Here is a 16574-nt window from a genome sequence, read left to right on the forward strand (position 1 = left end):
GTCTGAAGAAACCTGCGGGAGCTTATATTACTCCATTGCTTTGGGGGATCTTGAGAAAGAAGGATGTGGCTACCCTTTCCTCTCCCCTTTAGCCAGGCAAAACCCACCTTTCTCTACTTCCACCAACCTTTCCTATTTAGGAATAAAAATAAGTACATTTTAGATAAGGGATAATTTGGGAGAGAATCCCCCAAAAGTCTCATCTTTACAGGACAGCTTTCCTTTTTTAACCACTTCTCTGTCACCATTTTTACTGTATATGAACACTGTAGCATCCACATGCAAAAAAGCTCTTGTTCTAAGTCCTACCTCATTCCTTGAAATTCTTCTCTACTCCCTCCCTCTTTCTGATCTGGTGGCATTTTACATGCTCTTTGCACAGGTGTGAGCCTCCAAGGTGGAAGGCACTAGAGAATCAGGTTCTTAGACTCCTAAAAATCATAATCAAATGGTAGCTGGACCGAATGAGCCCTCCATCTTTCCAAGACAGAATTCCATGCTTTTTAGCTGTGTTTAGGACTTTTGGAAAATATCATAGTCTGAGGTCACTAGATTCCATGGTGCCCCTCCAAAAAACTTTGGCCCAAAATTCTGCTCCCATTACACAGCAAGTGTGTGTAATGTTGCTAGCTGCTGCAGGTCACTGCTGAATTGACTGAATTTCCAGTGGTGCTCTAATCTGGCTCTTGGAGATCTGCTAACATAATGTGCTATATAAATGCAAAATGCCCATTTTAATCAGTTAGCTCTGTTAAGGATTTTTTTTTTATTTTCCTAGTGCCGTATGCACGTCAAGAACCCTACAGACTTTGAGTGGTTGAAACAATGTAGATTTTACTTCAAAGAAGATTCCGACAAGATGATGATTAACATCACTGATGTGGGTTTTACATACCAGAATGAATTCTTAGGCTGTACTGACAGGCTTGTCATAACTCCTCTCACTGACCGGTAACAAAGCTCGATTACTTACCCAAACTTTCATAGTTTTTGGCTGGGAATCAAGGCATAATGTTTGTTCTTTTCCTTTACAGTATGTAATAATGTTCAGAAATTCAGGATTACTTCTGTATGCTGTGTTAGTCTTTATGTTGGCTGATATGTGACATAAAATAGCTACGTTATTTAGAGGAAAGTTAACACAAGTAGTCTAGTTTGAAAAAAAAAAAAGAGAATAAATAATTGAGTTAAATTCCACATGAAAATGCCCATGAATGCTGATCAGATTTAGCCACAAATTTAAGTTCCTATTGTGGAATAAAATCTGAGAGCTGAAGTCAGTGTGGATCTGCTTGGAAGTAGGGGTCCACCTGCATGACTGTGATGACAGGATGAATCCTTGATGAACCCAAAATAACCAGCATGAACTTCTCTATTTTTTGCTGTCTCAAGCATATGTAAGTTCTTCATCTGACCTTGTTATTGGGCCAATTTCATTGAATCGGAATTGGCATCAGGTCACACCATAGACCAGGGGTGGGCAAACTTTTTGGCCCAAGGGTGACATCTGCATAGGGAAATTGTTTGCAGGGCCATGAATGTAGGGCTGGGGCAAGGGTGCAGGAGGGAGTGCATGGTGTGAGAGGGGGTGCAGTGTGCAGGAAGGAACTCAGGGCAAGGGGTTGGGGTGCAGGAGGGGGCTCAGGGCAGGAGGTTAGGGGGCAGGAGGGGGCGTCAGGGGGCTCAAGGCAGGGGGTTGGGGTGCAGGGGGGTGGGGTGCAGGAGGGGTTCGAGGTGCAGGCTCCGGTTTGGCACCACTTACCTCAAGCAGCTCCAGGGTGGCAGCGGCGTGCAGTGGGGCTAAGGCAGACTCCCTGTCTGCCCTGGCTCTGCACCGCTCCCGGAAGTGACCAGCATGTCCAGCAGTGGCTACTGGGGGTGGGGTGGGGCAGGCAGTTCTGCCGTGCGCTGCCCTCCCTGTGGGTATCACCCCCAGGAGCTGAAGGGGGAGGTGCCTGCAGGCGAGGACAGCGCATGGAGCCCTCTGCCTCCCCACATCCCCCAGGAGCTGCAGGGACGTGGTGCTGGCTGCTGCCAGGAGTGCCATGGGGCTGGCAATCCCTGATGGGCTGGATCCGGCCCATGGGCCATGGTTTGCCCTCCCCTGTCATAGACGCATAAGAGTGAAAGATGGAAAAGATATAATACATCTCACTGTCCTAGAAGTGAATACAGGATTTTGCTTCACCATACATATTACCTAATTTGTGAGTCACTTCAGCTAAAGTAATTTGAGCAATTGGGCAAGGTAAAATTGTTGAAGCTGGTGTTCTGGAGCTGTTGTATATTCCTTCCTCATGAGCTTCCACTTACCAACTGACATTCCCCTCAATCTTCTCCCCCTACTGTGCACAGGCTGAGGTGATAAGGTGGCTCTGAAGTGGCCAGTAAAGAGCACCAAAGACTGCTGATGTGGAGCATTTCTCCTCAAATAAATTGGAGGATATCTCTCCCACAGCAGAAATGCTAATGAAGCTTGCTAATTGAGGGCTTTCCTTGTGTCCAAACTGGGCCTCAAATCACACTGATACATTTTTCAGTTAGGCCATCAAGCAGATGTGGGTACCTGAACAATGCAAATACCTAATAACAGTCTGTTTCCATGTAGATGTTACATCACTTTGGCTCAGGCCCTGGGAATGAACATGGGTGGAGCACCTGCTGGACCTGCAGGGACAGGCAAAACTGAAACTACTAAAGATATGGGAAGATGCCTTGGTAAATATGTAGTAGTCTTCAACTGTTCAGACCAGATGGATTTCAGAGGACTAGGAAGAATCTTCAAAGGTGAGAATTCCCATGCCTAGAAGTCCCAAATTGAGACACCCCTTTGTAAAACAAGATCTAGTACATACTTACCAGTTATGGCCTACCGTTTACATTAGTGGTCAGTATTTTACAATAACAGTGTTTCTCATGTAGACCAGCTTCAAAGACAACAGAAAGGTCCCTGTATTACTAGTAGTATTTTTTCTTATTAAAAGGATATGGCTCAACAGAAACCTTTCTGACTAGGTTTTGTGGTGACTTTTCTAAAAGGAAATTTGACTTTTATTCTTCCAAAACCAAATATCATTCCATTTTATAACACTGACTACATGAGATGCGAAAACAAAACAAAATATCCATATTCCTTTAATACTTAGCCTCTTTGAAAAATAAACGTTTTTAGGTTAAACAGTTTGTAAATACTAAAGTCAAAGGCTGTTGAATTGGTTGTGAAATTGGTATGAAAACAGGATGCAATCTGACTTGCCATGTTGTATAAAATCTTTACTTTAAATTCTTCACAAACAATATCACTTCAAAGAAGGTGATCAAGTACAAAAGGCTCTGTAAGGGCAATGCTAATGTTGTCAAACACTGTGTACAGTTCATTAATGTTGGGAGAAAGTCTAGGTTATTTCTTTTGTGCCAGCAATTGGTTGTCCCAGTGGGTGATGGTAGGTGCAAAATTAGCAACCAAATTAAGACCTCTAAATATCTTTTTACAAGCTGTTCTGTTATTTGCACCTTACCTAGTTTCTCCTTGGTTAATTTTGGAAAACTGGTTTCAAAGTTGGGTTGATGTTCATCTTCTTTCCAAGTCAAGACAACTTTGCTGTTTCTTAATCCTCTGATATGAGCTTTCCATTAGACTGTTCAGAGGTTTCTTTCTGTTCAAGGTCTTGCTCAGTCTGGCTCCTGGGGCTGCTTTGATGAATTTAACCGTATCGACTTACCTGTATTATCAGTAGCTGCACAGCAAATTGCAATTGTGTTGACATGTAAGAAGGAGCGTAAAAAGAACTTTATATTTACTGATGGAGATAATGTGGAAATGAACCCTGAATTTGGAATATTTCTTACTATGGTAGGTATTCTGAGGGGGGTGTGAGAGTTCAGTGATAATACCACACTTAAAATTACTTACTTACTCACTGCTTACAATTTGGTACGTTTACTGTACTTACTAACCCCCTGGTGCTGAAGTCACTAGTCTCCTAAAACTAATTTGAGAAGTAATCCTTGTTAGAAAACTGATTTACAGGGTTGAATCTCAATGATTCCAGATCAAATGTGCACAATTCACTAGTAAAGCTATTTGTACAAGTAACTACCCATTCAGACTCAACCTGAGATTTGAAAGTCAACTAGTGATATTTATTCTTATGATCTATAATCTGTGTGTTGCCTGCCAAATTATACCCTCTGCTACCTGTGTAATAAGATTACCTTGAACAGGTTGGCACAAGTGTAGCGGATTAAAACTGGGTAAATAATTCTGGTGCACAAGAAGAAATAAAATCCAGCTCTTACCTGTTTAGCTGTGTTAGCTATGCAAGGCTAAAGGGAATAAGAAGTACTAAGTAGTCAGTAATCAGACATGACTCCATATGTGCATTTTCAGTCATGTCTGTGGGTACTTCAGAGTGCAAACATGTATTAAAGCTAAACTCTGGTAGTGTATCAAAAATCCTGTGTAGAGTTTGTAACAAATACTTTATCTAATAATAATCGTTAATCTTTTGTTATAACTTCTGAAGAAGTATCTTTGCTTATTTATCTTGTTACATTCAATGAAGTCAACTACAAACTCTTTCCTCATAATCAGAACCCAGGATATGCTGGGCGACAAGAGTTGCCTGAAAACTTGAAGATAAACTTCCGTTCAGTGGCCATGATGGTTCCTGATCGTCAGATAATAATTCGTGTCAAACTGGCTAGCTGTGGATTCATAGATAACATTGTACTGGCAAGGAAATTCTTCACTCTGTACAAGCTGTGTGAGGAGCAGCTATCTAAGCAGGTGAAGCTGTCAGAAAACCACCTTTCGAAAGACTTTTAATCTAATACTTAAGACTGGAGAGTTAGAGCAGAGAAGTGGGGGCTAATTGGTGTTCTTCAACACAAACAAAACCCAAACAGGAATTGTTACCTGGTGTTGGTGCTCTCTGTTTTCCATGAGGTTTACCTTCTATTCTGGGTTTACTGCTTTCTGTGCAAAGAGGTGAGACTGAGCCATACCCCATTTACGATGCAAATGTGGCTCTAATGAGCAGAGGCAGATTAATACTAACAGGAGTTTATATGTTCGCAAATGCTTGCTCTGTAAAGCAATAGTTCAAGGATCTAGTTTATTTTATGCTTCCTAGTTTAGTAATGTATGTTCAGGAATTCTTCTTTTAAGAAGTGCCATCTGTCACAGTGCCCACCATGTATCAAAGGATGCCTTCTTAAAAATAAAAGTAAACTCAATCAGTCCCTGCTTTCCCCCAAAAGGCCCCATAACAAACAAAAGCACCTCCTGCAAAAGTGTTCAAGGCACTCATGCTTCTATCCTTCAGATTCCACCTCATTGATTTCGTACTCCATGGGGATCCCAGAAAACACTGGCCTCCTCTCCATGGAGATAGCAAACTTGTGTGAAGTAAGGGTCCATCCTCAGGCCTCATGGATTCTACCTTAAAGCACTTCTGTAGATGAACTGTGAAGGAGATTCTATATAGAACACTGGAAGGGTTTTGGTAGCTGGCCTTGACCAAAGACCTCATGGCATCCTCATGGAGGAACTTCTGCCACCTAAATCATGGAGAAAAAACACTTAATTTACTCATTGTGGTTCATACTGTACATCTTTGCCATGAACGAGTTTTAAATACTGAGTCAAATTCTGCCCTGACTTGCATCCTGAACAAACCAGATTGTTTGTTTACTAGCATGTGTACATGAGGTGGATATCTTTTAATTTATGTTCATAAATCAAATATGGGTAATGGGAGAGTGACCTTTTTTGTACCTAAATGGACTGGTCGCCTAGCCCACAACAGTGGTGTAAACTAATATAAATACTGCTACTCTTAATTTCAAAATAGTCAAACTAAACAGGAATCCTGGCCTTCATTACCATTAAGTGAAAGTGTACTTTAATATAAAAGAGCAAGACAAAGAAAAAACATAACTTTACCCCTCCACTGAGGTGTCCTATGAATACTATTACTGCTACAGTACTTCAGATTCTGATTAAGTATCTATTGCTGTTAAACTTAGTTTGCTACTGCCATGAACCTTAACCCTTCTACATGGCACTCATGCTCTGAGAGCAAGAAAAACAGCTTTTTTGGAGATTATTACCTCATTTGATGATAAAATTTGGCACTGAAATTGAGCTTCTCATTCATAGGTCTGTGCTTTACAGAGGTGGGTAAATATCATAATCCCCATTTAACAGATGGGCAAACTGCAACACAGAGGTGAGGTAACTTGTGCAAGGCCATGCAATCAAAAGGCAATCTGTATACTGGAAGGTGGACTTATACAGTAGAGGTGCCCCCAGCTTTGTTACATTTGCTATGAATCTTTTTCCTGCATGGAGAAAATAAACTGCTAAATCAATATGTTAAGAAAGGTGGATTGTTTAATTTTTCAAACTTATCACACCTCTTAGGTGCATTATGACTTTGGTTTGAGGAATATATTGTCAGTGCTGCGCACGCTGGGGGCAGCAAAAAGAGCAAACCCCGCTGATACAGAATCTACTATTGTCATGCGTGTTCTGAGAGATATGAACCTTTCTAAATTGGTAAGTCATGCAGATCTAAATGTTGTGTAATTGTCTTTGAGTCAAACATCTAATTTTCTTATTTGATAAACCAATGTATAAACTGACAGTCAAGAGGGCCGCTTTAAGGTTGGATGTGGCTCTGTGTGATCTGGTTGTTCAAATACCGTTCTGAACAGTGGTTCAGAAATGCTCCATCTTCTTGTTGGCATGATTCAGGTTTTGTCTTGGCTTTTCTGTCTTTGTAGGCAACCTCCTCATTCCCATGGTTTCAACTACTGCTTCTAGGAATTGATTCCCAGCTATGCTTCTCCACACTTGAGTTGTAGTCTTCTGTCCAGTTCTTATCTCAAGCTGGGTATGGTGCCATCTGGAGGTCCAACCACTATTTCAAAAGCAAAGTGTTCAAAACTGAATAATTTTGATTTCCTTCTAATTTCTCTCCATCACTTCCTTACTCTGTCACTGACAAAACTGTATTACAATTACCATGCTACAGACTTGCACCCTTGTGTTAATTGTCTGCTTCCCTGTGTCTATCCAGATTCTAGTGAAGGCCTATCACTCCTTTATAAGATCACTACAATCTGTACTTTTATATATGACTAAAATTACTGGGCATGTTTTGGTTATCTGATAGCAGTAACTTATGGCCATTAGGCCTACTTGCAATTTTACTTCTTCCGTCTCCGGTATATCTGAATTCTTTTCTCTGCATTATCCCACACACCTGGAAATCTAATTGGATTACTTCTGTGTTTTCAGTGATTTCTAGGCCCATGGTATAGTGCAGAGTTTGACCTTAAAGCACCATTGGTTATGCTAGATTGCATTTGTCTTATTTTCCTCATGGTTTTCTAATTTTTGTTAGATTGATGAAGATGAACCCTTGTTCTTGAGTCTGATTGAAGACCTGTTTCCAAGTATACAGCTTGACAAAGCAGGCTATCCAGAACTAGAAGCTGCCATTAACAAACAGGTAATAATGCATCTTTTGATGCATGGTATTTTCCCAGCATGACAAAAGGAGTAGGAGAACCTGGTTGTGTGCAGAGTATAAACACAGTAATACATTAGTATAATCAAACCCTTTTGAAAATGAATAAATTCCATACAGGAAGAATAAGTTTACTGAGTGAAAATAAATATTGGATAGTAACATGCTAGTGAATCTATAGTACTGTTTCTTAAATTCACGAATGCTAGTTTCAATGACCTATAAAGTAACTCTTTGGAGGCTGACGTTTGTCATCCTTGTTCTCAGCCCAGAAGTGAATTGCTGTGGAAAGGCAGTTAAAAAATAAAACACCTGAGCACGGAAAGAATATTTTTCTCCAGCAGACATTTTCAGATGTGTCACTTCCTCTCAGATACCTCACACTTGTCATACACGCAGTCATCAATCGGAACTTTGCTGAGTAGCGTGAATCCAAATGAGTCGCCATGTTGAATTTGGATCCAATGCTGTAACTCTTCCTGAGCTCCTTTTCTCAGCTGTTATTTGTCAAAACTTCATGACTCTCCATCTAAAATACTGCACTGTGCATGAGAAGTACATTTCCTTTACCAATTTAAACACTTAGCTATGCTCACCTAGTTATATTTGATACATGCATATGAGAGTATAAAGGTCAATTGGGCGCTCCCATAATACACAAACAAGAGGGCATTCAGTGAAATAAAGACAAGCTATTCATACAGTGGGTAATAAAACTTGGGAAACAGAAAATCATCAGATACTTTTGCCAAACAGCCTGAGTTTAAAACAGAACAGAAGCTTGCATATATGAGAATCTTTGGCTAAGATAAATAATTCCACGGGCTCTGACTGTTGTGCTTCAGAGAGGCTGAGTTTTCCAATGGATAGATCAGAGGACAAGGAGACTAAAGTCCTGTTTCCTTAACATGAGCTTTTTACTGGTTGGTTGTGACACAAGGCAAATCACTTAACACCTCTCTTTCTCAGCTTACTTGTCTGTAAATGGATATAATACTTATTTCTGAGGTGTGTTTGAAGCTTAAAGATCGTAGACTTTGAGATTCTTGCTCAGGGCAAAACTAATCACAAGCACATATCAAAGGGAAAATGCCCATCCTCCCAAGTTCTGGTATTGTGGGCTAGAAAAGGGTGTTTCAAGTGGTTGAGAACCAAGTACTTTTATTCCCGAAATTACTAAAAAATTGTAGTTTTGTGAAACAAAAGATGGTAGGCCAGATCTTATAACTGTCTTTATAAATGCCAGTTTGGGGATGACACTCCCATTATTTAATCTCAGGGTTGTTGTTTTTTTAATGCTGTAGGGGACACCATGATTAAAGACAAATAATCACAATTAACTGATTATTTTATGATTCAAGGGAAAAATAACAATACAACAAAACACATAGAACATAAAAAATAAACAATGGGTACTTCAGATAAAATCTCTTCTGCAAATTTCTCGGTAGACAGATATCAACAGAGGTTACACCTTCTGAGAATGGGTCTACCCTGGTGGGAATGCTCTCCTCTAGGTAAACTAAAAGTGAAGTACATTATTCCCCAACTCAGTAGTGAGTACAGTCTCAGTGTATCATAGATTACTAAAACAGGTTATAGTTGGGCAGTTCATGAATGGGCAGAGATACGTCATCTTTACTAAGGTTACATCTACACTGCCTGCTAGGGGCATGATTTCCCTTGCTCACATACACATACTCACACTAGCTCTCCTAAAGCTAGCATGAGTATAAATAGCAATGTAGCCAAGGTAGTACTGGTAGAGGCAGTGGAGGCATGACTGAGCTATGTTGAATATAACCCCCCCTGAAACCCATGGGTATGTACTCAGCAGGGCTCAGACATGCCTCTTCTGTAGCTACAATGCTGTTTATACTCACGCTAGCTCAATGAGAGCTAGTGGGGTATGTGTCCATGAGCAGGAGACTCACCCCCCAGCTCATAGTGTAGATGTAGCTACGTCTTAAGAAACCGAAGAGTTTTTGACTCAGTGACTTAAAAGAAACCATCCCAAGGAGCCATCCGGAGACAGGCAAATGAATGAATATTAAAAATCTTAAATTCAAATTAAATCGCACTATTTCTGTTTACCAAGATGAGCATAAGTCTCTGTGTCACAGGATGGCTGGCTCTTTAATGGAAGTTGGGCCCAGCCTCACCTTCCAGCTGAAATGGATCAGCTAGGGATCAGGTGATTATAAAAGTCAGCAAGTAGTCCAGTTAGAGGGAGAGCTGCAGAGAACTGGAAGGACCCAGCAGGAGACTGTGGTGCAGGTGTGGTCCCTGTAGTAGGTCTGGGAACAGCATATGATTCTCAGGCAAGTGGCCTGTACAGTGGAAACCCATAGGGAATAGATAGATCCCTGCAGAAGACCCCAGATTAGGGTGAAGGAATGACTGATGTTGTGAAATAGTTTTATGTAGAAGAAATACAGTTGTAGCCCTAAGAAAACGGGGCCCAAAGAACACTCTGGCATGGTGCCAAACCTTTCTGGGTGGGGAGAAAGGTCAGCAGTTTTATACCCCTCTTAAGGAATGCACAGTCTAAACAATTGGGTGTTTAACAGAAGAAGCTGTTAGTATCTTAAGTTACAGTAGCATTCCAATTTCCCAGTAAAATCATTACAAGAAAATCTTAAATCTAATCCCTTGGCAGTACTTCTGCAGATTCCATCTCACCCATGAAACTGAAGTCTTAGTCACGTCATATTGCAGAGGCAGTGCTGGCCTGGAAGGTTGCCGCTGCTTTGTTCTTCTTGCTGCCTTGTTGCTGTTTGCTTGTTTGTAGTGATGAAATGAACAGTTTGAGCTGAGTTTACTGCTGAGAATAAGTGCTGTGATGATAGGAGCAGAGTGTTGCAGCTCGCTTTCTGAATTCAGAGACATTTACATGCTTCTTCCATAATTTCACAGGAGGAGGAAAATGTACTTCTTTCAGCCACTGTCACCATCTGGCTCAATATGCTTGTGGGCTGGTCTTGTTAGTATCTTCAGCTCATGAATAAGCAATCTGCTAATGCATATGCAGCAGGGTTCTATTTGTCATTGCCTTAGTGGCAGAAAATCCCAGAATGTCTTTAAAAGTTGTAATTTTAACTTTATTTCATTCAGTCCTTTTTCTGTGATATCTTTAGTTTCATCAGGTCTTAATAGGAGCTGAAATTCTATTTCAAATGAGTCCAACTCTCTTATTTCCTATATAAAGGTCTTTCATGTTTCAAGATAGTTTTTTTTTTTATCTTAAAATATTCTTAGCATCTTTAAACTCGAAGAGTCATCAAAGAAGTCATTGTCTCTTAATCTTTGGAGAGGGGGTTCTTGTCTTTTTGTGTTTGGTAAGGAGTTACATAAGCGTTCATTAAGGAGTGGCTGCAGCTGCTGGTAAAAATTATGTGTAGCTGCATGGTTGGCCTTAGTGTGGTGGGACTATACACTGTGATGATGGTAAGATACCCACAGCTAGTAAGTAATCAGATGCTGATAAGTCATCCTAATCACCCTCCAGTACTTCTAGGCCAGTCAGGCATTGGGTGAAAGTACAATAGGAACCCCTTTCTGATGCAACCTGTCAGGGCAGCCTTAGAACAAAAATGTATAACCCCCATCTCTATATTTTACCATTTCTTGGCCAGCATACTTTAGATAGTGTAGATATTGATGCTCAGATTTTTCAACTGCTTGATGAGGATAGCTTTAGAACTGTCATACAATGTTTGAATGTTCCAGGCACCAATTTTACATTTGCCACCAACACGCAAGATACCAAAATGGTCCTTTAGCAAGGTTTTGCTAGTCATTTTCCCTTCAGTAGCAGAGTGATCTTGGGAGACTTCAGTGCACAAGTAGGAAAGAATAATGACACCTGGGCAAGTATGCTTGGGAAGCTCAGTGTTGGGCAGAAGAAGAGGACAGGCAGCAACTGCTGGAATTTGTGGCTGCCAATGACATAGTGATGACTCACTGTTCCATCACTCAAAGATTCACAAACAGGCCTAGTACAGCCCAGATGGTTTCACTAGCACTTAATAGTCACTGGCAGTCAACAGTCATGGATGTACAAGTTTGCAGAGGTGCTGAGCTTAACACCTATCATCAGCTTTTGCTGCCTCCGACTTTGAATGCTGCCAGTTAATGGGCCCAAATGGGTCAGATTAAACCAAAAATGTTTGTTACAGCTGAGTTATCAGGCAACTCTCTGTTCTGAACTGTGTAAGGCCATCAAAACATTAGAGACCGAAGTATCCCTCCCTCCCCCATCTGATGAGGAATAGTGTTGTTTCAAGTCATTAGTGCTGCCTGATGCCAACTCAGTGCTGGATTCCCTGCCCTTCAAATGCCATCCAGGGATCAGCAAGGAGATGCTCACTGCAGTCAAAGCTAGAAAAAAAGAGAGGCTACAATCGGAGTTTCCAGAAATATGTTTTTCGAGAACAAAAACAAAGGCTGAATGGGACAGACTTTGGGACATTGTCAAGTTACTGTATAAGAAAGATGAGGAATCCCGGTGGTCATCTCAGGCAGCTAATTTAGAACAGATTGCAGAAAGGCACCCTCTGTTCAATTTCACAGTGTCTGTGAGGGAACATCACCCCAACTCGTCAAGTTAAATATTGAGGTGGCAGCATCAGCCAGTCTGCTGGATCAGTTCCAATGATGGGAAGTTCATTTCAAGATGATCTTTGGTTGTCCATCCCCCTGTAGTCCCTTCTCCATTTGAAGAGGGGCTAGATGTTACAGTAGAGCTGCCTTCCTTCAGCTGAGAGATCCGCATCACAGTCCATAAAGTCAAGTTTGGAAAGACACCAGAGGTTTGTAACCTCATCCCTGAGTTGTAAAAGACAGGAGAGGGTATTGTTGTACTGTGGCTGCAAAGGTTCCTCCAGACCATAGGGCAAACTAATATTCCTGATGACTAGAAGAGGTCTAATCTGCTTGTGTTCAAAAAAGGGGTGATAAGGCTGGATGTAGCCACTATAGTCAGTCCCAGGCAAGTTTTTTGCCTCCCTGTTAATGTCTTGAATCAGTGATGCACTCTGTGGCAAAGGCTGGGATACTCAGTACGGCTATAGACCTTGTCATTCCACTGTCAACCAGATCTTATCCTGAGAGCTTTTTGAGAAGATGGCTGCATTTAATAAGCCATGAGCTGCACTTTTTACAGACTTCCATCAGGTTTTGGTTCAGGGCATTGAGCAAGTTTGTGGGATCAGATGAGGTGACACAGTACCCCTGAGAAGATAGAATCATTGACAGAAGAGTTCTAACAGTGGAACTGTAAGCTGCATTTAGTCACTGGGAGTTTCCTATCTCCATAGGAGTTCGGCGAGGCTGTGTTCCACCACCATTGTTATTCAATATAGGCATTGATATGGGTAAGCTTCAGAAGGCTGGTGCCAGTGTTGATGGGCTGACCGCCATTCTGCATTGAGATCTCCAATATGGTAATGACATTGTATTGTTGGCTCAGTTGGAATCGCTGCAGCTGATAGCAAATCTGGTCAGGCAAAAAGCAATGCACATTGGTCTGGTTTTTAATCCGGATAAATCCGAGTCCCTGGCCATAACATCAAGCAGCCTCCAGATCCAGATTATAACCAGCTCAATATTAACCCATCCAGATGGGACATCAGGAATGTCAAATACTTGGTAAGTATCAGGCAGTGATGGAGGAAGTTCAAAAGATGTGGAGGCTTGTATAGCAGCAGCTGCCACCATGTTTCATGTCCTTCAACTGCCTCTGTGGGGGTGTGTGTGTTGTGACATCAAGCTTGCTCTGAAGGTGCAGATCTATCGAGCCACAGTTATACCAGCTGTGTTATATGGAAGTGAAACATGGGCACTGAGGAAGGCTGAAGAATGTGGGATTGACATTTTTGATTCTCATCATCTCCACCAGCTGCTCTATATTAAGGGGAAAGACAAGATGAGAGATGAGGATATTCGAAGCCAACAGCAACTGCTGGTGTTACCATTGGTTCAGTTTCAGCATCTTTTTTTTGGCTGGACATATTATAAGAATCGAAGACTAACAAATTCTGAGGTGTGTACACCAAGGAATGCCACTATGCAGCTGGCAATTTTGTGGGTGCCAAAAGCTTTGATGGCACAATAACATTGCCAGTGATGAACACACTAATTATCCCTCCAAACTACCTTAAGGACCTAGCCAGAGATCGATCCAGGTGGTGCTTGATCTGCAAGGGGGCCACGTCTCTGGGGGATGTCCCATTATGATGATTGTCAGATAACTAATTTCCCAATTAAATTCAATATTTTTATACTCATATGGTTTCTTCCATTGATGAGTTACAGCATCAAATGACCTTGTTGTATTTGTACATAAAATATCTTACTAGTCACATAACAAGAAGTTTTTATATGGATTTAGATGCAGCACATTTACAAATATACATCTCAAAAAAGCTTATGTCATTTTGATCATTTAATGAATAAACAAAAGTTTTCACCTTTTAAGTGGCAACATGGGGTTAGAAGTAACCAAAGCACGTCTCATCTATATGTGTTCTCTTAAAAGCTAAGTGGAGACTTCAGACAATAAGACTTAAATCCTTTGGGTTTAAACTGAGGAAATGAAGAAAAGAGGGGGTGAAAAGACCTCTTTTTGACTTGTTTTATGGCTCTGAAATCATATCCTAGGCATTATTTGTCTTGAACAGAGAATAATCTCACTTTCTTTTAAACAAGCTACCATTTATAGCATTTCAACTTGTAGTTCTATACAAAACATGAATCATAACTTAATTTTTCAAAATGTAGTATAAAATAGTATAGGATGTTAAACCAAATTAATCTATAAATTTGCATTTCAGAGTTGGGGTAATAAACATGATTGTTTCTTTGACACTGCAGGAGCCTGTCATGTTGATTAAAAAATAGATTTCCTCAGAATGTCCTTAGCTTGAACCTTTCATATAATTAAATAACTAACACGCTTATGTTTTTATTTGCTTATCACATTCTCCAAAATCATGTCTATGAAAATAATTGTAAGTGTCTGCTACAATGCAGTAAAGATGCAAGTTTGTAACAACCTAACATTACAAGAATAAATGATAATTCATTTTTTGCATCAATATTGAAGTTTGCCCCTTCAGTATTAAAACTTATTTGTTGTTGGAATTGTATGTTTTCCTCAAATCACTGTGGAAGATGGTATACTGAGTCCCAGTGTAGAAACTCTTGTATTACTTGGCTTCAACCAGTGTTCTTTTACAAGTACTGAAACTTAATACAAAATTAAATATGATCAGGATCTTGTAATGCATCTATACCTTGAATCTGATTATCAAATTGTTCTGATGCATAAAAGAAGCAATAGTTTGGATTTATGTCCATATCCACAGGTTGAAGAAGCTGGCCTAATTAGTCATCCTCCTTGGAAACTGAAAGTTATCCAGCTGTATGAAACGCAGAAAGTAAGGCATGGAATGATGGCCTTAGGTCCTAGTGGGGCAGGTAAAAGTACTTGCATCCACATTCTGATGAAATCCATGACAGGTATGGAGCCATTTGTGTTATGTAAAGCAGATTTACAATTCTGTTATTCTTGCAAATACTTTACAATGTTTACTTTTACCAGAGGGGATAAATCATTGTAAGGATGAGGTTCAGTGTATGGTGCCCTAGCGCACAAATCTTCATGACTGAGTAGTAGCCAGGGTTACTTCTCTAAATTTTAAGCAGAATATTAAAACAAATTAAGAAGAAAAAACTGATAAATAAAAATAAATAAAATAAATCTTGGAGAAGATCTCATGTACTTGCATTATATTCAACTCACCAGTATGAGCGTCAGAGACTTTCATTTAAGAGATGTGCAAAATAAGGAACACAAAGGCTGGAAGGGTGGGTAGGTGGGTGTATTGTCTCAAAGGACAGAGCTGAAGAAACGTTGAAGATTCCCTTAATGAGGAATAATTGTGGAAGATGATCAAACAGGCCCAATGCAAGGATTTTTAACAGCGTAAGATGTTGTTCATCTTTGTCTCCAGAAATCAGGGCCAGCTCCAGGCACCAGCATTCCAAGCAGGTGCTTGGGGCGGCAATCTGCAAGGGGCGGCAGTCCGTGTGTTTTTGCCGCCCCAAGCAGCGCGCTGAATTGCCTCCATGGACGGCGGGGGCAGTCAGTGTGCTGTTAGGGTGGCAAACGTGTTTCCGCGGCGGTGGCAATTTGGTGGCAGCTTCTATGTTCAGCTGCCCACGGCGGCAATTCGGCGGCTTCTGTCTTCCAGCTGAAGACAGAAGCTGCCACCGAATTGCCGCCGCCGTGGAAACGCGCGTGCTGCCCTAATGGCACACGGACTGCCCCCGCCGTCCGCAACGGCAATTCGGCGCGTGCTTAGGGTGGCAAAAACAGTAGAGATGGCCCAGCAGAAATCTACCTTATTTTCTCATAGTTCTAAATTATGACCGTTTTCCCTTCTTGCCCCCCATTTCATACTCTCAGGGTTCCATGTGTTGGCCATCTTCTTTCTAGTCCAAAGAAAGATTTGATGGGCTTTTGGATTCTGTGATCTAAAACTTTAATATTTGGGATGGAGTGGTATCTTTTTGAGGCAATTTTTTCCCATCTCCTGTAGCAAAACTAAGCATGTTGCTTCTGCAGCTTTCTCCATATTTCTTGTCCCTGGAAGGAACTGTCGAGCCAAGACTTCAAATCCAAGTCTTTGATATGGTAAATAAGAGCATTGTCACTAGACCTTTGGGCCTGACCCTCAATCTTATGTTTTAAGGACACTAAATTTCAGACCTGACCTCCAAGGACCAACATTTGTACAAATTGTGCCTTCAGTTCCTTCACAAAAGCATCTCTTGAAAATGCAGTGAATTTCTACTTATAAATAGTGTAGATAAATACCTGGGTAACTTTATGCCTGCACATACAGTTACTAGTACATAATGTAAATAGTAATGGTACAGAAATACTATCCAAGGTGTGCACAAAAGTAACAAACATAACCTAACACTAGTTTAATTCAAGAGTTAAATATCTTCTTTCTTATTCTCTATGCC

At 40.9% G+C, this 16574-nt stretch overlaps 1 protein-coding gene across 1 annotated transcript in view; it reads left to right on the top strand.

Moving 5' to 3' along the window:
- The window catches only part of DNAH5 (dynein axonemal heavy chain 5), a 222059-nt gene that overhangs the window by 92025 nt on the left and 113460 nt on the right, over positions 1 to 16574 (top strand). Inside the window, exons 35-41 of the mRNA XM_054019813.1 lie at positions 779 to 951; positions 2609 to 2787; positions 3666 to 3853; positions 4595 to 4789; positions 6428 to 6562; positions 7413 to 7520; positions 14906 to 15059. Of these exons, the coding sequence (XP_053875788.1) occupies positions 779 to 951; positions 2609 to 2787; positions 3666 to 3853; positions 4595 to 4789; positions 6428 to 6562; positions 7413 to 7520; positions 14906 to 15059 (1132 nt within the window). The remainder of the gene's footprint in view (positions 1 to 778; positions 952 to 2608; positions 2788 to 3665; positions 3854 to 4594; positions 4790 to 6427; positions 6563 to 7412; positions 7521 to 14905; positions 15060 to 16574) is intronic.

This window comes from Malaclemys terrapin, chromosome 2 (assembly GCF_027887155.1).
Source record: "Malaclemys terrapin pileata isolate rMalTer1 chromosome 2, rMalTer1.hap1, whole genome shotgun sequence".
In the NCBI taxonomy this organism is placed as follows: Eukaryota; Metazoa; Chordata; order Testudines; family Emydidae; genus Malaclemys; species Malaclemys terrapin.